Source organism: Rattus rattus, chromosome 9, assembly GCF_011064425.1.
Source record: "Rattus rattus isolate New Zealand chromosome 9, Rrattus_CSIRO_v1, whole genome shotgun sequence".
Classification (NCBI taxonomy): Eukaryota; Metazoa; Chordata; class Mammalia; order Rodentia; family Muridae; genus Rattus; species Rattus rattus.
Window position 1 is genome coordinate 90743558 of NC_046162.1, and position 21015 is coordinate 90764572.

At 53.2% G+C, this 21015-nt stretch overlaps 1 protein-coding gene across 1 annotated transcript in view; it reads right to left on the bottom strand.

Annotated features, from left to right (window-relative positions):
* Positions 1–653: 653 nt before the first annotated feature.
* Rab11fip4 (RAB11 family interacting protein 4) overlaps positions 654–21015 on the bottom strand; it is a 105284-nt gene continuing 84922 nt past the window's right edge. The window contains 12 exon segments of the mRNA XM_032911802.1: positions 654–1920; positions 2800–2943; positions 4510–4665; positions 4745–4882; positions 5458–5539; positions 8035–8175; positions 9215–9318; positions 9585–9684; positions 10171–10206; positions 10448–10582; positions 11167–11361; positions 14218–14447. Of these exon segments, the coding sequence (XP_032767693.1) occupies positions 1804–1920; positions 2800–2943; positions 4510–4665; positions 4745–4882; positions 5458–5539; positions 8035–8175; positions 9215–9318; positions 9585–9684; positions 10171–10206; positions 10448–10582; positions 11167–11361; positions 14218–14447 (1578 nt within the window). The 3' untranslated portion in view covers positions 654–1803.

Below are 21015 nucleotides of genomic sequence, written 5' to 3' on the forward strand. Positions count from 1 at the left end.
CCTGAACCAATTGTTAGAACATGTGGATCAGAATGTTAAAAAGCTTCCTAACCGTCAAGTACGGAATGGAACATCGTGATTCTAAAACCACTTGTTTATCTGAAATCCAAGTCTAAGTGAACGCCAAGTCTAACATCTAGACTCATGAAAGTCAAGGGGGAGCTCACAACTGGAAAGTGAACCAAGGAGGCAGCAGAAACAGATTAGCTTCTTCCCAAGCAAGGAAAGTTCTGGAACCTCCCATGGGTGATGTGGCTTTCTAACCCAGAACACTTTAAAAATACATTTTAAAGTAAAGAGACTCCCTACCTACCCAGCCTCCTTTCTATCTTCCCAGACCCCAGGGAGACCCTGTATCCCCAGAGCAAGCCTCCTGTCTTCCTGTGGCTCAGCCAGGCAGGCCAGGCACACCCCCCATCTGTGCCTCATGAGGTGAACTCCATGCACATGATTAGAAAGAACCTCAAAAGCCAAAGAAAGCACAGTGACTGGACTGAAACCAGCCAAAGCCCTGTCTCTGCCAAGCAGGACACACACCCTAGGTCCCCTCTTTACCTTCAACTGGGCCTCCTTTCCTCACTAGCCTCCCCAACATGCCCAAACCTTCCTTTTTACACAAGATGTGCTCCAGAAAACAAACTGAAGGGGAAGACTTGAGACCGTACACGTTTATAGGAGCTGGGGTAGGGAAGCCAATCAGAAGCCGTATGAAACAGGTAAATCAGAACACCCCAAGTACAGTACCTACTCCGCAGATCACATTGTAACGCCCCCACCACACCCCGGGGTGAATTCCCATCATGTATCCACAGAACGGAAGACTAAGGTCCCCCAATGCTCTTCACTGAATCTCCCAACAGCAGTGTCTGCTCTCTAACTGGGGACCAGGTCCAGGCGGATCAGAAAGCTGGAGGAAAGGGTGTTGTCTTGGAAACCCTTGTCCTTTCACCAAGGAGCATGGAACCCAGACAGGTCACAGGTGATGAGGCAGTCTTTCTCCCAGTCACTCCTTTCGGCCCCCAGTGCTAACACATACCAGCCCTGGCACCCTACCCTTCTTCTTGGCCTTCCTTCCACCCCCAGCTGAATGCTGCTTATATTTCCCATCTCCAAAATGAAGCCAAATCAGAAAGAGGAGGTAGGCAAGCAAGACTGGCTGGGAAGGGCACAGAAAACTACGAGGGACTCAGCCCAAAGGCATGGACAGCACACGCTAGCTGCTCTGTAAGCAGTCCACTGACCTGTTTACCTGCACCCCAGAGGGCTAGCCCACAGGGTTCTCTCCATACCCCTTCCTCCTCTGAGCTTAAAAAAAAAGAAAAAAGAAAAAGAAAAAAAACCCGGCATGACAGGTGGCCTGAAAGGCTGGAAAGGACACTGAATTCTGGAGACTGTAACAGCTTTGTCCTCACTCCAGTGGGGGAGGGGAGAGAACCCATCTCCTGAGAGTATCTTCTAACCCTTAGCCACAGAGGTAGAATCATGTCATCAGTATCCGAAATGCAAGCTTCCAGTCCTTGCTGCTAACTCCTGAGAGTCCCTACCGCATCCAGTCCCCTCTGCCCCTCACAAAGGGGCTTCAAAGTGCACACACAGCTCACCACGGCTTGTCACCCACAGCCATGGCCCCGAGCTCACTCCTTGCCTGTGTGCTCACAGCCTCCTACCCATACATCAGCACACACACAGGGTGGTCAGAGGTACATTTACAGAGTGAGTGTGGGGTCCTGCCTGCGTTTCCGTCCTCAGGCAGGCCTGCCCCTAGGTCCCAGGTCCGACGGCCGCTCTGCAGCCAGCCCTGACTCAGTGTTTGATCTCCAGGATGGAGGGGTTGTGGTCCAGTATAGCCAGGATAATCTTGTCCATGTACTGTCTCAGTCGGAAGTTGATCTCCTCCTGCTCCTTTAGGGCCTCCATTAGCTGAAGGGAATGAGAAAGGTGAGTCAGACGCTGGGCCCGCCCAGCCGGGCTTACACTGGGCCAGTGACCAATGACAGAGGCACCCAGATCTGCCTGAGCATTTTAAGCAGGGACCAGAGCCTAAGGCAATTTCATTGACCCTGGAAGGGGCTAAAGTTGGGGACATTTTCACAAAGATTGGGAACACTGGCCAAATGCACTGATAATCAGGGCTAATGTGTACAGTCCCAGCTGGGGCTGCCAGCTTTTTCTCCGTCCAGAACCTCTTACTCCAGCCCTGCCTGAGTCAGCAGTTCTCTCACAGTGACATTCAGGTGCAGCTAAACAGTGACATTCTCACAGCTCCAACCCTGTGGAGTCACCTGCTCTCCTTGAGGCCAGGAGTCAGGAACACAGGGACTCAGTCTCAAACTAAGCCACAACTGAATGTTCTAGTATCTGATGCAGAGAGGATGGGCTGTAGTACTAGGAGCTGGGCTCCCTTCCCGCTGCCACTGGTGTGGCCTGTCATGTCTACAGGGAAGCGATGATGACGCTGAGAGCTAAGAGACCAAGTAAACAAGGTAGATGCTTCGGAAACTCTGGTCTCCATCTGGGTTAAGTCCCAGAAGGATCTCTCATTGGAGCTCCACTCTGACTTGGGCCCAGAGCTCCTGAGTTAGGAGAGCTAAGCCCCTCCCCCGTACTGCCTCCTGCTCAGCTCTGAAGTCACCGAGACGGTGACAAGTGGAGGACTATTAGAGCCGGGCCTCAGTCTGTCTTTCGGGTTCCATGTAGTTTGGGGTCTATGGTCCCAGCAGGTAGAAGCTGGGGCAGGACCCACAGATTGGAGACAAATTGCCAATGTGAGCGTCCAAGGGAATGAGAGGACAAGGCTACCTCATCTCGAGATGCTGTGTCGATTTCTGCAGCCAGAGACTGGGCTTTGGTCTGGGTGGCAAAGAGGGTCTTCGCCTCATAGAGGCTGAGGCTCAGGATCTGCCCGTTCAAGTCATCATTCTGATCCCGCAGTTTGTGATTCTCCTGTGCCAACAGAACAAAGGCATCGTGAGCTCTGGGAAGCATTCAGAGCTCGCTAGAACCCACTTCCGCCTGTCCATGTCCTTCCATGTCCTCAGCTGGAAGGGGAGTTACAGCCCTGCCTGGGAGAACCGAGATGACAGACCTCTCCTCTCTAGGATCCTGTGGGGAGCACTGCCCACCAGCAGCTCAGCACGCAGCCCTGGACCTGGCAGAAGGGAGGTGCTATTCCGGATTCTCTGTGCAGGAAGGAGGGCTCCTGCTATCAGGTTCTGGAACCTGCTTAGTGGGAGCTGTTTCAAGATGGCCTTGCCCCAGAAGGCAGTTGACATTACAGCTCCAAATCTTGCCTCTAGCTCACCCCAGGAACCTGGGAGCCCCTCCTGGGTAGGTGATGAGCTAACAGTACTGGAGGAGAGGGCCACTGTAAGACTCGAGAAAAGTCCACTGAGTCCTGCGTTCGGGATGTCCCACTCACAGAGACACAGAGACGGAGATCAATGTAATAAACAAGGTTTACTAGTCCAGTGCTCGGGGGTCATTCTGCAATCGGGGCAGAGGTGACCCCCGGGAACAAAGGCACATACTTTTTATACTGTTTTAGGGGTACAGGTTACATCAGCAAGGTCACAGTTTAAACTTATTGGCTAAGCGTATTGACCTTTGAATCTATTGGCTAGTAAGTATGGCATACCAAGCTCCGGCAGGGAGATATCTTTGGCCCTGTAGAGGGGATAGTGGGGGATCCCGCCCCTATTGCGGTTGTGACACTTCTAGAATAGGGTGCTTACTCAGCAAATTCTCGTGGAGCTACATAACTTTTGTCTGCTTGATTCTTGGTTCCCAGTGGGAAGTCCTAGGCACCTGACGTTTTTTCTTTCTTCTTTTTTTAAAAAGATTTATTTATTATATACAAGTACACTGTAGCTGTCTTCAGACACACCAGAAGAGGGCATCGGATCCCATTACAGATGGTTGTGAGCTACCATGTGTTTGCTGGGATTCGAACTCAGGACCTCTGAAAGAGCAGTCAGTGCTCTTAACCGCTGAGCCATCTCTCCAGCCCTGATGTTTTCTAAGATAGTTTTTGTCTGCTTGGTCCCCACATTAAGGAGCTCAGGTGTAGTCCATGCCCAGCCTCTGGGTCACAGGCCCAGCTGAGTTTGGACTTCACTCCCTTTTTGAGTCACTGCCCTTCCTGATGCCACACCTAATACAGGCTGCAGCAGCAGGAATGATGGAACACTATTGAGAAACAGAATCTCAAAGACCGAGGTCCCAACCCAGCCAAGCATGCAGCTGCAGCTTGGGATGGCTCTCTTATTCCAACACCCAGAATAGGGCAGGGGTGTAAGAGCGCAAGAACCATTGGCCAGAGGTAAGCTGCCTGCCTGAGTGTGGGGTGGGATGACGGGCCTTGGCAATCAGGTAGCTGAGAAGAGACAGGAGAGGTGGCAGGAGGTAGACTGCTGCTGGTGGCTCCCTCCCTATGACTTCTAACAAGAAGCCCGCCTGCATGGCTGACCCAAGCCCCTCTTCAAAGCCACTGGACATGGCTCTAGGGCCTACCTGCTTTAGACGCTTGACCTCATGCTCAAGTTCCACCTCACGGGCTCTGGCATTGAACTCGCCAAGGCCGGATGAGCTGCGGCCCCGGCCTGGCCGCTCGCAGTCCAGCTTGTACATCTGCAGGTGCTCCAGCTCTCTCCGCAAGTCTTCGATGAGCTGCCAGGGCGAGAGGTCTGTTGGTTGGCAGCAGCAGTGACACTGAGAGAAGCCTGGGGGACCTCGGCCTCTGACTCACCTCCTGCGTTGCCTCCCGCTCCTTCTGGAACTCGAGGCGGTTCTGTCGCAGCTTGTCCATCATGCGCTTGTAAAGGTCCATCTCGTCCTTCAGCCGCAGGCTGGTGTCCTCCAGCCGGTCAGACATGCGCTGCCGCTCCTGGGATAAGGCAGACTCGTCAGGGCAAGCATCCCGAGAGGGCCCTCGCACTCTGGAGTACCTTACTGTGGCAAATGGACAGGCAGACAGCGACCCTGGGGAGCTCCCTCAGAACATTCTAGAAACTTAGCAGGAAACATCCCAGGCCCCTGATGTCCTTCAGTAGTGTCAGACAGAGCCTGAGAAGAAGGTGTCTGTCCAAACAGGAGCTCAGTCCACCCTCTTCAAGAAGAGAATTCCACAACATAAGGCATTTACAGCCTATAATACAGACTAAATTTTTACTGAAGAAAACTTGAAATTTTGTCAATTCAGAAACGCAAGTCATTCATTTTTCCTTCCTATTAATAAACTTGCTTTTGTTTATCTTTAGGACAAAACTCTCATGTACCCTAGGCTGGCCTCAAAGTTCATGATGTAGCAGTGGATGGCCCTCCTGTCTCCCACAGGTGTGCGCTGTGGAACCGTGGTTCCTCTCCTCTGCAGGAAGTACTTCAGTGCTCCTGAGACTGCGACCCAGCCCTGACTGCCATCACCTCCACAAACCCAGCGTCTTGCTGGGACCTGCTGCTCACCTCGTCCAGTTTCTCCGTCTGTGACTTGAGTCGTGTCACGGTTGTTCTCAGATCTGTGTTTTCTTCTTCTAACTGCTGCACCCTGGGAAAGAAAAACGGCATGGCTCAGAGAATCTGGAGCAGGCGTGGCCTTAGAGAGAAGGCGACTGGAAACCAGTCTCCCCTTCCAGGAGAGAGAAACTACACCTGAGAGCAAGATGGAGACAGAAATAAGTCAGTGTCTCACAGGGTAACTCGGGCCCAGCGTCCCTGATCCCAAAATCCAAAATGCTTCTAAATCCAAGGCTTTTTGAGTAACATATGATGACACAAGCCAAAATTCTGTGTTATCATAAAACCGCTTCGTGTGCGTGATTATTAGTGTCTGCCTTTAATCCCAGGGCTCGGAATGCAGCAGTGGGAAGATCTCTGTTGGGTTGGAGAACAGCCTGGCTTACATAGTAAATTCCAGGGCCACCAGTGTCACATGAGACAATCTTGAAAAATATGTATATATGTATATAAAAAATAAAAATATACATTTATTTATATCATTTCTTTCACTCTATAAATTACTTAACTGTGTGTGTTTGTGTACAGTGTGTTGTGCAGGACACTGGGGGTGGGCAGTGTACATGTGTGTTTGACCTTGTTTGAGACAGGATCTTTTATTGCCAGACCAGCTGACCCTCCAACTTTTGGGGCTCTCCTATCTCTGCAGCAGAACACTAGGGTTACAGAAATACACCGTGTTTGGTTCTATGTAGGTCTGGAGACTGGAAATCTGTATGGAAGCACAGATTTACCCACTGAGCCCTCTCCCCAGCCCCATAAGCGATCTCAGAAACAAAGGGCCAGGCTTCATTGTGTATAGCTTTAAACGCAGCACTCAGAGGCAGAGGCAGGAGGATCTCTGAGTTTGAGCCCAGCTGGTCTACAGAGCAAGTTCCAGGACAGCCAGGGCTACATAGGGAAATCCTGTCTCAAAAAAAAAAAAAAAAAAAAAAAAAAAAAAAAAAAAAAAAAGGAAGGAAGGAAGAAGGAAAAGAAAGAAAGGAATTCCATGTTTAGTCAGGGTGCTATCTCCAAGACACATGCATACAGAAGAATATATTTCAAAATCTAATAAGTTCTGAAGGCTGGCCTTCACACGCATGCACACATGTGAACACACATGTACATACCCAAATCCTTCATGAAACAATGGGGAAGGGGCTTCCTCTAGGAGGAGAACAGTCCTATGTCTGGTATGCCCAGGGCTCTCCTGTTTTTCTATTCTTACAGACAGTGCCCGGCAGTGGCCCAGTGGGGATGGCACTCAGGTGGTTTTACAGGCAGGTAAGATGGCTACTGAAATGTACAAACCACACCTGATTCTTGCAGTACCCTCACCCCAGCTACTGCCCCACTCTGGAGAGGCTTTTCTTGACCTTAATGAGGCCTGGGGATAACCTAGGTGGGCCTCCAGACAAGGGCCAGAGAGGAGTCTGGACCTCCATGCTAAGTGGTATGAAGTTGGCTAAGGCAGTAAGGAGGGAACGTATGCCAATGACCGGAAGCACCATCCATGCCTCCTCATGAACAGCCCCCCCCCCAATTGTGGGAAGGGTAGCGGGAAGACCACCCTCAGAACCCGACCTTCTGTGTTCCTGCTTCAGCCCCTGCTCACACAGTCCTCTCCCCTCTACCCCTCAGGTCCCAGTCACTTCTCTTAAGCCTGTAGTCATTTAAAACAGGAATGTTCAGCCCCTTAGGATGCCAGCCCCAGAGCCATAGCAAACAACAACTGCTCTCAATCTGGGGGTCACTTATCAGATACCTGCATACCACACATTTACATTACAATTCATAGCGGTAAAAATTATAGTTATGAAGTAGCAACTAATTTTATAGGAACTGTGGTAAAGAGTCCACAGCATTAGGAAGGAAGGTAGAGAAGGTGTTGGGAAAGTGGAGAGTCTCGGGCACATGACAGTTGGGAGGTCTCCTCACCAATCTGATCTGCATTGGGTTGGGAATCACCCAATCCCTTGTCCAGCATCCCCTCTCCTGCCCAGTTGGGCTTAGAATCCTCTGCCCAAACACCTAGGCCCAGGGAGTACCAGACAGTGCCTATTCTGCTAGGGGCCCCAGCACTCCCAGCCACAGCCTCATCACCAAAGCACACGGTGCATGCTCTGTGGCAGGCAGAGAGGGGGAGAGAAGGGGTTACACAGCAGGAAGAAACACCGTGAACAGGGCCAGTGCTGTTCCTCCAGCTTGACTAGGGTTCTCACAAGGAAGGTGCTGGTGTGTACAGGCTCAGCTTACCGATGCTCAAATTCAGGGGACGGTCTGACAGCAGGGGGCGCCCCAGGCCTAGCTATCAGACCCAGCCTTCTGATCTACCTCTGTAGCTTCCTCCGCCCAAGCACTGGGGCTACCGGAACTTACATTCTGCCTACTCCCTGAAGAACTAACTGGCCGGTGCAATTTTAAAGTATCTGAAGTAGAAACGCTAGAATGGCAGGCTCAGCCTTACCGGGAACACTCGGGGGCAGCACTACCCCAGGGCCGAGGGGCACGAGGGGCGCTGCGGGCAGGAGACCTGGTGCCCACCTGGTGTTGAGCAGCTCCAGCTCTGTGCTCTTCTCCCGCTCCAGCTTGCAGTAGACCTCGCGGTGTCGCCGGGCCTCCTCCTCCAGCGCCTGCTCTGCTGTGGTCTCCTGGTCCTTCACCATCTCCTCCAGCTCATGCACCCTGAGGTGGGGCACAAATGAGTTCCGTCAGGGCGCACGCTCATCCCATTCATGAAGGCCTGGACCCTGCCGAAGGCCCTAACATGCTCACTGTGATGGTGAAGGGTTTCCGTCATGGGCCGTGAGCTTAGCTGACAGGTGAGTTGGGGACACTGTGACATCTAAAGTGTGTCGATCACACTCCAGGGAGGAGCAGATCTAGAGAAGAAGCTCCGGAGGGGAGCGAGGCCACACAGAAGACAGTGAAGGCAGGGCTTGGCCGCAGCTACACCAATGGCTTCCAAGTCTTACCCTCTCTTTCTACAGACTTCCTGTCCAGAGCCACTCCAATTACTTCAGTCCATCCTGGCAAATGGCCATAAGACATCTAGAGCCAGGAAAGGGACAGGTCCCTCTGGAGTGATAAGCTAATGTTGACTACGGGAGCCGATAGTTAGTTGTCCAACAGTTCACCGTTCTTCCACCAGGCTGAGCTGGGGCAAACCAAAAGACCTCGTGGGGACCAGACCCAGCACAGAAGTGTCTTGTGTCTGGGGAGGCCAGGCAGCATCGGGGCATCCTTCCCAGTGTCCCATCTGCTCCATCACCACCTGGCCACACGCAGCACCTCCTGGACCCTCCGGCCTTCCACTCCCTAACACAGGGGCATGTCCTCAAGGACGGAGGTCAGGCCCTAGGCACTCTAAGCCAGTGGCCCTCAAGCTTCCTGATGCTGCTATACCCTTTAGTACAGTTCCTCCTCATGCTGCAGTGACCCCAACCATAAAATTATTTTGTTGCGACTTCATAATCCTGCTACTGTTGTAAACTGTAAATATCTGATATGCAAGAAAGACATCTGATATGAAATCCCGGCAGGGGTTGTGGCCCACAGGTTGAGAACAGCTGTTCTCGCTCAGTGGGAGTCACAAGCCCTGGGGCTGTGCATCCAGGAGTATCTGTCAGGTCTGCAATCTAGGCCAAGTGGCGCAGGGTCGGAGAGACCGGGGCTTCTCCCCTGGCAATGGGACCTTTGTGCTCCCCGAGCTCCCTGCCCCGACCTGTGCACCAGCTGCACGTTCTCCAGCTTCAGCTTGCTCTTCAGGCCCCCGCTCGCCAGGCTGTCATTCTCCAGCTCCGTTACCTTCTTTTCCAGGAAGCTCACCTGCAGCACGGAGGGGAGGCAGGGTACAACTGGCTCTCGAAGCCACAGAACTGAGAATCTACAGAAGCCCATGACAAGGGTCTCCGAATGACGACTCGTCAAAGAACACTCGTAGTTTGAGAGGAAGGGGCAGGTGATTAGTGCCCCTCTTGCCCTGAACTCCTAGGTGGGCATGGGGTCCAGGTCCTCAGAGAGCAGCCTGGAGCAGCCCCGCCCCCACCCCCACCCCCACCACACACACATCCCAGGAACACGCAGAGCCCCACCTTCTCTGTGATGTCATTGTCACAGGAGTCGATGCTGTCGCGGAACAGGTCCTCGGTGCTGCCATTGCTGCTGCTGAAGTTACTGCTGTGCATGAGCTGCCTGTGGGGGGGAGGGCGCCTGTCTGCCACGCCCGCCACAGCCTGGGACCCCCGCTCAGGCTGTGGGCTAGGTGTTTTCAGTACAGGGGCTGCCAGAAAGGAGGTCCCAGGACGAATACTCCATCTGACCTTCCCATCCAATGACTGTCTTCTCTAAGGATGGGGGACACGCACCCCCAACCCAGGTCCTAAGTGGAAGGGCAACACCAACAGCCACGGGCACCCCAGAAGGCCCACCAAGGCTGATGCAGTGAGGATATGAAGATGCTAAACCTACTAAGTGGGGTCAGGGTGGCAAGGGCAGGAAAGGGCCGCTCTGCCCCTCTGCTTCTCTGCTTCTCTTCCACCCAGCCGGGGATATAGTCACTCGGCTACATGCAAGGCACAGGCTGAATCTGGGCGGCTGCCATGGAGCCCTGGACCCAGGAGAGCAGAAGCAAGTAAATGTGGTAAGCACTCGGCTCTTTATCTCCCAAGAGGGTCTTACCGTCCAAAAGCTGTGCTTGAGATCTTCCTGTTGGGACTAGAGAGAGAGAGAAAGGGGACACGGTCACCGAACAGAGGGGCACGACTCCACTTCCACACGCTGCCCACTGCAAGACACTAAGGTATGATGGGCTGAAGGGACATCATTCATCGGCTTGGTGCTGAAGTGCTGCAGGGACCACCCCAGGGGCAGCCCTGCATGGACGCCGCCGTACCTGACCACCCAGGGGCCTGAGCTGTCTGTCCCGCCTGGCCCTGCCCCTGGGCTGCGGCCTCACCTGTTGGCCTTCAGGTTTTTCAGCCTGGCCTCCAGGTCATTCAGCAGGTTGATCTTCTTGCAGCACTGAGAGCAGTACACATCTAGCAGGTCACTGTTGTAGGCGTGTCTCATCTTCCTGGGGGTCTGTCCCGCACTGGACGGGGTGGGGGGAGGGGGAGGGAGGGAGGAGCTCACTCTCTGTGCTATTGGCAGGCTGTGCCCTGCCTCACCTCACTGAGCTTGCTCAACCCAGTTCTCCAAAGCTTTTATTTCTACTTTGGGGCAGAGGAATAGGAATAAACCAGAGCATCCCTGTCCCATGGTTGCCAGAGTGTGTGTGTGTGTGTGTGTGTGTGTGTGTGTGTGTGTGTGTCCCCATCCCCAATTAACAGATAAGGCATACTGAGAGTTAATGTCATAGGAAGGAATGACTCAGGCAGGCAAGAAGGTCACTTGAGAGGGCCCTCTAACACTGAGGTTCTAGAAAGCAAGATGACATAGACGCTCCCCACAGGGGTCTACAGACTCCCAGACCAATTAACTGTTTCTTCTCCAAAATAAAGGGGGGAGATCTGACACCCCCGGCCCCAATCAAGATGTAAGATCACATGCCAGTAGAGCCATGCAGCCCTGGACAGAGGGAAGGATGTCCTTTGCCTGTCTGACCCACTGGGGTGAGGCTAAACTGGTTCTGGCATTTTCCATGGACTCCAAATGCCACCCAGAGCAAGGAAGCACCTGGAAGACACCGATGATCCTAGATCTGAGTAGACATTGGTTCTGGTCTCATCATCAGGGCAAGGGCTGCTGGGAGCACAGTCCACGTCGTCCCCCTCTCCATAGTCTTCAAATTGTTCCTCGTTGCTGATGAGAGAGGCGGTGGAGTGAGTGGAAAGGTCTGATGTGGTCATGGCTGGAGTGAGGACGAGGGACCTAGGGCCGTAAGCACCCGGTTAGTGGAGGGCTGAGGGCAGCGTCTGCGGGGACCACCCTGCCCTGCAGCCAGCAGCAGCCTGGAGAAGTCTACACCTTTTGACTAAGGGAAACACCCCACACAGAAATTTCTCCATAAGAGATATGTAAAGGGTTCCATTCCCAAACAACAAAACACTGGTTATTTCTTAATGGTTTAGCAACAGAGAGATTAAAATTACACTATAATTACAGTTACTGCATTAGAATATGTATCAGTAGAGCAATTATTAAATTGTAGAGTATCAAATGATTGTCCAAAGGCTCATATACATATTGATATCAAGGCAGAGAAGTAAGTATCAGCGGTAAGTTAGATACAAGCTTTGAGACAGTAATTAATAAACTTATTTTGAGACAGTGTCTTACTATGTTGGCAGTGGTGGTGCCCATTTTTAATCCTGGCACTCAGGAGGCAGAGGCAGGAGGATCTTTATAAATTCAAGACCAGCCTGTGCTATGTAGATTATTCCAAGCCAGCCAGGGCTACACAAGACCCTGTGTTTAAAAAAATGAAAAGGGAAGGGGAGGGGAGGGGAGGGGAGGGGGAGGGAGAGGGGGAGGGGGGGGGGGGGGGGGGGGGGGGGGGGGGGGGGGGGGGGAAGGCAGGAGAGGAGAAGGGAGGACAGGGGAAGAGAAGGGAGGAGAGGAAAGGACAGGATAGGGCAGGTTAAGGCAGAGGAGGCAAGGGGAAGAAAAGAGGAGAGAAAAGGAAAGGGGAAGAGAGGAGAGGAGAGGAGAGGGGAGGAAGAGGGGGGGAGAGAGAGGGGGGGGGAGGGGGGGGGGGGGGGGAGAGGGAGAGGAGGGGGGGAGGAGGGGAGAGGAGAGGAGAGGAGAGGAGGAGAGGAGGGGAGAGGAGGGGAGGGGAGGGGAGAGGAGAGGGGAGGGGAGGGGAGGGGAGAGGAGACAGAGGAGAGGAGGGGAGGGGAGAGGAGGGGAGGGGAGGGGAGGGAGAGGGAGGGGAGGGGAGGGGAGGAGAGGAGGAGGGAGGGGAGAGGGGAGGGAGAGAAGAGAGAGGGGGAACAAGAAAGTTGACAACACAGTAACACGGTCACAGGACTTGGGTTAAGGGTTATTTTCTCTCATTCTCACTTCTCCCATCTTTTCCAATTCCTAATTATCCCTTAGTTTTTTCAAAATTTATTATTATTAGCATGTGTAGGTACACACACACACTCACCCCTGCCACAGCCCACACATGGAGCCCAGAGGACAGTGGAGCCTCTGCTTTGCTGGTTCTGCTGCACCTGCCAAGCCAGTTTACCCCTGCCTCCCTGTCAGTGTGCAGGGGTCACACATGCCCCCTCCTGGGTCCCTGAGTTCTGGAGCTCAGGGTCATCTGGCAAGCACCTGGACCCACTGAGTCAGCTTCCAACCCTCTTTATCTTTTCTCACGGCAGGTAACACAGGTGAGAATCAGCCCCCAGTTTATATAGCGGCATTTCTCGTCCACAGATCCCGAATTCTAAAGGACTATCTGTCAGAGACCCCACACTCTAGGGCATCTCATGGGCGGCCCATGTGACACAAGGGCCTGGATGGGGCTGTCTACAACCCGAGAGCAAAGAGAGGCTCAGCTCATAGCCTGCCTGCATCTATCGTCTCAACAGTCACAGCAAATCCTCCGCTCACCCACAGATCACAACTCCCCAAGCTTAGGGTGTCCACGCTCACAATGGGAAACTTTTACTGGGGGGGTGGAGAGGTTAGTTCTCAAGCTCTGTTCCTGGGGAACCCCAGCTTCTGTTTAAGAATCACAGACAGCACAGCTGAAGGATAGAGTCCCTGGGCACTCAATCTGCATTTTCTTTCTTTGCACGTTGTCTTCCCTGGGGGTCACTCTTACTTCAGGCTGAATGGCTACAACACTCCCTTTCTCCTTGTAAATGCTAAGTGAAACTTCATCCTGGCTGGGCAGATGGCTTGCCAGTTAAGAGAATATACTAGGGGTTGGGGATTTAGCTCAGTGGTAGAGCGCTTGCTTAGCAAGCGCAAGGCCCTGGGTTCAGTCCCCAGCTCCGGAAAAAAAAAAAAAAAAGAGAATATACTATTCTTGGGGTTGTGGGGGAGCCCCAGGAAAGCCCCACCATCTCTCAGAGGAGGGGATGGGGTGGGGTTTCTCAGAGGTGGAGTAGCATTCAGGATATAAATAATTTACAAAAAAGGTGCTGAGTTCAGGTCCCAGCACCAACAAATGCCCCTACAAACTCGAACGCCCTCTTTGGCCTCCACAGATGTCTCAGTGGTTGAGAGCACTTGTTGATCTTGCAGAGGACTCAGGTTAATTCCTAGCACCCCTGTGGTAGCTCGCAACCAGTCCCAGAGGATCCGACACCCTCTTCTGCCGTCTGTGAGCAACAGGCACACAGGTGGTACATGCACACATATATACATGCAGGCAAAACGCATATATATATTATACATATATATATATACATATATATATACATACATATATAAATAAATCAAAAATAGGTCAGACATGGTGGCACAAACACACACGTCTTTAATCCCAGCACTGGGGAACCAGAGGCAGGCTGATCTCTGCACGTTCAGGCCGCCCTGATCTACACAGCAAGTTCCGGGGCCCATCGGGAATGCATGCTGAGACCCTGTCTCCGCCTCCCCTTCCCTGCCTAAGAAAGCCCGACTTTTGCACAGGGGTTTCAAAGTCCAGGATTATCCCTAGTACCCAGACACTTGCGGAGGGAATGCATGTGGTGCTGGTCCTCACAAGGTGTCATGTCTACTTTCTGGAGATGCCTTCCAAGAACTCTACTTCTGGCCCGGGGCCACATGCCGATACGACTCACTCACTTGTCCTCTGGCAGGAACAGGCCCCCCAGCTCAGGCTCCTTCTCCTCCACAGGACTCCTGACAGAGCCCTCCGGGCCCTGGCTGCTCTCCATGGGGCTGTCCATGTCTAGCTCCTGGGGTCCCTCAGGTAGGGTCAATGTCATCGCTTCCTCCTCGTCTTCCTGGAAGAAGCCGGGTTCCCTGGGGAGGAGCTCGCCATCAGCATAGGTAGAGCCAGAGAAGTCACTGCCCTGGAAAGTCAGAAGGGCAGAATGAGTGCGGCTGGCTCCCTGGGACTCAGTACTCACCAGTCTACAAGGGCACCTGCAGGGACCAGGGTCAGCATGGCCAAGACGAGACTCAAGTTATGAAAATGCCTGGTAAACCTGGAAGGCCTCTCATGGTGGCTGGGTCGTGAGAGTTCAGTAAGGGTCCTGTCTCCCAAGCAGAGCCACCCATAGAAAAGGGCTACATCCAGATCAACTACTTTTTGAAGACTGAGTGATTATGCTGGAGCCCTCATCACAGTCTGCACAGGAAGGCACATGCCTTTGTGAAGGCCTCTTGGCTGGACTCACCCTAGTCTACTGTCAGGGACAACCCTGACCTCATGAGAGAATCCTGAGGCCATGATGGTGCAGGGAAGGCTGCACAGCTAGGGTGCACCCTCCAAGACCCTGTACAGCCACAACACCTCAGCTCAAAAGAAAGAAAATAGTAATAACTACTCTGCCTGCCTGCCCCACCCCCCCACCCCACCCCCCCACACCCCCGCCTGTCTATCTGTCTTGCCTTAAGCCACGTTGCCAGCGGTTGTGTAACAGTTTACTTAAAATTGAAACATTCTGTCTCCCAGGTAACATCCTTAAGAAAAAAAGTAAACTCAGAACAGTTTCAGGAACTCCCTGAAACTGACCAGATTCTCTTGGCCCCTCCCTCCCAAGACAGACTGCTGAGAATCACTCTCAGACATGCCAAGCTCAAACAGGTAGAGGCCAGTCAAGCAACATGAAAGAAACCGAGAGTGGAACTGCCTGGAAAAGGCTTAGGTCAACTGAGGCGTCTAGAAAGGAAACTCTTCCACCTTCTGAGCTGCCTGGAGGCTGTGTGCTGTGCTCCAGGTTCCAGGCTCCAGGTTTTGTAAGTAGTATCCTGGGGTAGACTTTGGTGTTACTCCACTAATAACCCCAATAAAACTCATTGATTCACTAGATGGACTTGGCTGGTACCTGTCCCCATGCTTTGGTCTGTTGTGGGCTCTCTGGAGTAAGCAGCCAGGAAAAGTCTATGACACCACCAACCAGGATCCCTCGCTCCCGGGCTTGAGAAGCTCCTGTTCCTTAAATGATGCTGATGTGCAAGGAGGTGTGACTGTACGCCCTGATGACATTGTCTTAGAGAAGAGCTCAGGGTTAGCTTATCTAACCTAAAGTAAGGTGTAGTCTCAGCAGTTCCCCAGGTACTGGCTTCTGAGAGGACTGGCACTTCCAGAGGCTCTGCTTTTAAGCCCATGGTATGCTCCATGTCTAGGGCTAACTGAGAACTCCACTCTATGTTTCCCTCATCTCCCTGGGCTGCCAGGGAGCCAGAAAGAAGTCTCACAAACGTGTCCACAAGAAAAGGTTCCAGGACACCAGAAGGAAGCCGCCTGGAAACAGGCTGAGTCTATGCCCCGAGGAAACCTGGGGGCTCTGAAGAGAAGGTGATTCACAAACATGGTTCTTGCCCGGGCTAGGATTCAGCTGAACACAGATGGATCAATGAAATCAGCACCGGGCAATCCCAAAGGTAGAGATCAGGGGCCAGCAATCAGTCATCCTCATGTTCCAAGGGTCGAACCACATGCAGCTCCTAAGTCAGCTTCATACTCTCCGCTCACACAAAGCCCACCAGAAACACGAACCAATGGAACCAATGCGACAGGACAGCCATCGATCGACCTCCAAAGACTGCTGTGAGTTCACGGGTCCTACTTCCGTTTGGGGACAACTCCCCAGGACGGCTGTCTTTATTCCCATTTTACTCACAGGGAAATAGGAGCTCAGAGAGTAACCTGGCAGAGTTCTCTGGCTGGTAGGCTAGGCAGAGGGCCCTGCCTGCTTCTGCCTGCCACACGCTCGGTTCCCTTTGTCACAGCTACCCTCACATCTCTCTAGTTTTCAGAGCTGGGTGTGATAAGGTGAGTCACTCTCTAGAGACTAGACGCTGGTGATGAAGCCCAGGTTCTCCTCCTAAGGCAACAGTCCATGTGCACGTGCCACCCCCACGGGAGATGCTGCTTAGCACAAGAACACCCAGGGGGGAAAGTGAGGGGGTGGCCCATCTCTCGGGGAAGCAGCCTGAGTCCCCTATGCCATCCCCCACTGTAAGACCTGCAAATTTCACCTGACCAGACAGGCAGGCCAGGTTGGCCTGAGATGAGCTGTCGGAATTGTCACTCAATCAGCTGTCCAGATGCAGGCAGGAGCTGCATCTGACCTCACCCCAGTCCCAGGACACCTCCTTTCACCCTTTCCAGATCACAGGCCTTGCCTGGGAGTTATGACCCACAGCCCATGACACGCCGGTGTCACCCAGTCCTTTACCCAGCATCCCATGGCAGTGCAGTGACACTGTGAGTCATAAAAGCTACTGACAGGGTAGAAAAAGTGGCCTCAAGGGGACTACCTTAGTCACAGGAAGGACAGAAGAAAGGCTGAAAACACCCTTCCCCTCCCAAACCAGACGACCCTCCTTCCAGGTGGACTTTTGAGCAGAAGACTTATCTGCCCTTCACCTCTGACCTCTGACCTCTGACCATCTCCCACAGCTGTCCCTCGAGAGTGGCCCGTGGTGTACAGGGCACAGATGCCCACTCCTGTCTCTTCTAATGATGAGGCTTCAAGCAGGCAGGTGACTGCTGAAGCTGGCCAGCTGACGGAGGGCCTGAAGCCAGGCTCGGACGGCCGAGAGTGGAGCGCCACCCGCGCCCAGCTGCGTCCGCAGGTGTTTGCCCACACACTCGACATTTCCCTTTAAAATTAACCTCTCCCTTTATTAACACCTTTTCATTCAACCCACAATTGTTTGCCTAAGGCAAGTGGAAATTTTAATTATAACTTCAAAATCAATTCCTGCAGCTTCCCCCCAAATTAAAGAAACATAAGGAAGGTACTAAAAGAAGTGAGCAGGATGGGGTTGGTCCCACACCAGCCCTAAAGCAGCCCTCCTCACCCTGCCAGGCCTCTGGGTCAGCAGCTCCCACCCCAAACACCTCAGGAAGTGAGGCAGTTCTTGTGGGTAGAGAAGAGGCCTCTGACGCCCACCCTGTACCTCTCCTAGCAGGCACGCACGGAGAGCTGGTCACACAAGGACCCCTTCTGAGCTGGAGATGTCCCTTTATGATCCTTTTTTAAAGATTTATTTATTTATCTCATGTATGTGAGTACACTGTCGCTGTCTTCAGACACACCAGAAGAGGGCATCAGATCCCATTACAGATGGTTGTGAGCCACCATGTGGTTGCTGGGAATTGAACTCAGGACCTCTGGAGGAGCAGCCAGTGCTCTTAACCGCTGAGCCATCTCTCAAACCCCCTTTAAGATTCTTAAGTTGCAGGGGGAGGGGAGGCATTCCCTAGCAATAAAATCCCCCTCCAGGGGTCTAGGGGGACTGGGGATGTGGGCTTTCAGAAGTTCTGCTCTGTGCCACCCCCCAGCGATGCCTGCTCAGATCAGGACCCCCCCCCCCAGAGAACCTGGTTCATGTGGCTCTGGGCATTGGAGAGCTTTGGGGACTGGGTAGGAGCTGAGGATGAACCTCGTGGGGCTGCCATGCAAATTCTACTCAGGCTGATGCAAGATGCAGACCTCTGTGCTGAACAAATGCAAGGCAGCCCCCAGGTGGTCAGAGTCTCTTCCCAAAGGGCTAAGTGTGATGAGAGGAGGGACAGCATCGTCATCACCCACCTGATCACCATGCTGTCAGAGACCCAGAGAGCACATGTCTACACCCTGAGTCTCCTGTGGTGCCCAGGACCTGTCCCCAGAGGTGGCAGAGCAGGAAACATATCCCAGAGTTTCCACTGAGAAATATGGATACTCAGAGCAGTTTCTGAGACTCTAGCTCTCAGAACGTTTCTTTCTTGCCCTGGTCACCAGTGTGTGTGTGTGTGTGTGTGTGTGTGTGTGTGTGTGTGTGTGTGTGTGTGTGTAGGGGAGATATGACTACACAAAAGCATCCAGCCGTCGTGTAGTTGCCCTATCATCTAGTACAGGTCTAAACCTGGAGCTTATAGAGGGTTCCTCAGAGTCTGTACAGAGTCTGGTCTTTAAGGAAGCTTCAGGAGGGCAGTGTCCTCGGCAGGCTGTATGGCCATCTGTGGCCCCATCTAGCTTCCCAGGACGCGGTCTCTAAGGGTGCAGAGACGACTGTACATACAGAGCTCCTGTCCTTCTAGGCCACAGGGACTAGACCCCCATGAGCCACCATGGCTTGCTTGTATCCAAACTCCGAGACACCTTCTTCCTCTGAGGGGTGATGGAAGATACAGAAGCTTCAGTGTGCGCCCCACCCCCACCCCTAGTGTAAACCCAGCGGACCTGTGTGGCTGGGACTGGTAGAGGGCACAGCTCTAGAACCTGGCAGTTAGTCCTGGGAGACTCAGCTGCTCACAAGTCCTGTGCTCCTGGACAAGAGTCCACCTCTATGAGTCCCTGGGATTTCCTCTAAAGAGCAGAGACTGTCATTTCTACCTGAGAGGCTGCATGACAATTTATCCAAGCGCCAGTTGGCAGCTGTGGAAGCCTAAAGCCAGGCCTGGTGTGGGGAGAGGCTGGAAGCTGTGTGTTCAGGGCCTAGGTTGTCTGACCTGCTATAGAGCCTTGGCTGGTCAGCTAGCAAGATCCTGATGGAGATATATGGCTGGGCCTGGGGACTAATCCAAGGACAGGGGTTACTGGAGACAGTAACTGAGCCCAAGTCCAGGGCAACAGGACCCAGCTGTGTCCCCGGAGTGTCCCCAACCCCGTGTTTCCACTTTGTCCTCGGCTAGGGATGAACAGAGCTGGCTCTAACTGGAAGCGGTTGCCAGAAGGCACACAGGCTGCCAGGGAGCCCCTCTTCAGTCTCGAGAGCTGTGTTCCCCTTCAGAAGGCCCCACAGCCACCCCTTCCTCTGTAGGACGTTGGAAAGGGCTGAATTCAAGGGCTGCTGAAAAGACTCAGAACACGTGCTGGGGCGTCCGAGCCTCAGAGAGGCTCACAATGGCCCACTGTCCCTGCCGCGCAGGCAGGAGGTGCAGCAGGACCCAAACCAAACGGCTTCCTTTGGTGTTTACCCTCTCACACCTGGGGGAGGGGGAGCTCAAGGTTTCCTAGGTTTCCTGGCAGCGAAACAGAGATGAACAGAGAACGCAGTGGGCACAGAGTGACTACATATTTCCGCTCCTTACGAGAGCAAAGCGAGTGAAGTTGTGGCCACAGGGAGGTCTGTATCCTGTGCCTCAGCAGCCAGCACTACAGAGCACGTGACTGAGCACGGCCTGAATCAAACGGCACAGGACCTAGAGCAACTAAGGCAGTGCGGTCCTCAGCCTTCCTGATGCTGCCATGATTTAATACTGGGTTCCTCATGCTGCGGTGACCCCCCAACCAAACAGTGATTTTCGTTCATAACTGTAATTTTGCTACTGTTTTGGGTCAAGAATGTAAACATCTGCGATTTCTGATGCTCTTAGGCGGCCCCTACGTGAGGGTCGTTTGGAAACCCAAGGGGTTGCGACCCACGGCTTGAGAACCACTGGTCTAAGATTTTGTTGTGGTCGCCATCCAGTGGGGTGACTCCTGGGTGAGGTGTTTCATTCCTGAGCACCCACGTTGCATACATGTGACCAGGATTGTCACAGAGAATCCAATCAAGGACAACAGCTCACTGCTTGAGGACGCTGAAAACATGACAAAGAGGTGGTGGGCGTTGGGGACATGCTCCAGAGTGGGTTCCAGTCACACCCCACCACATATGAGCACTGTGACCTTTAGGTGACTGAACCATCCTGCCCAGTGCCTCAGTCCCCTCACCTATACAGCTGAGCTAACCACAGCGTGAGTTATTGAACTGGCAATTGTTCTAAGTAATCGCCTTAGAATGTATGGGGAGGGCGGGCTTGATAAATGTGAGTTATTACTGCCATTCATATGTTAAAGGACGGTACCCAGGGGCACACCTGAGCATCTTGAATACTATCCAACCCTGGGGAGGCTTTCCCTCTGACTGACCCCTTGGTGATGTGCTGGGGTGGACAGAGGTAGGCTCAGCTCTAAGAGGCCAAGTTAACTTTCCCTCCAGGGTCCTCTCTTGCCCACTGCCTTGGCAGGTCTGTCTGCACGTTAGTCACACCCTGTAATGAGTGTGAGGATGAGATGCTGCCTAGAGAAGGAGGCCCTGAGGCGCGGGCTCCTTCACCCCCAGCTCTGGCAACAGGCTTCACTCCGCGGGCGGTGACTTGGAGCCAAAGCGTAGCTCTGTGGGGACAGGGCTGGGTAAAAATAGCCTGGGCGGGCACGTCTTAGCTTCCCTTGAAAACCAGGCACCCGTGGGTACACGTGGATCCCCACTGCAGGGAAGGAGTTGTAGGTGGGCACAGGCCAAGCCTCTCCACTGGTGGGAAGGGCAATGGCTGTTGGGCCAGATCAACAATAGAATCTCTCTTGTGTATGGCCAGTCAATACCCTGGGAACATGGAACAGGCCAGGGTCATGATGGGGTTTTTCTTTGGGTGACAGGAACCTCCCTTTGAGGGGAAGTTTGTGGTATTAACACCCCAAACTCAAAGAGGGTGGG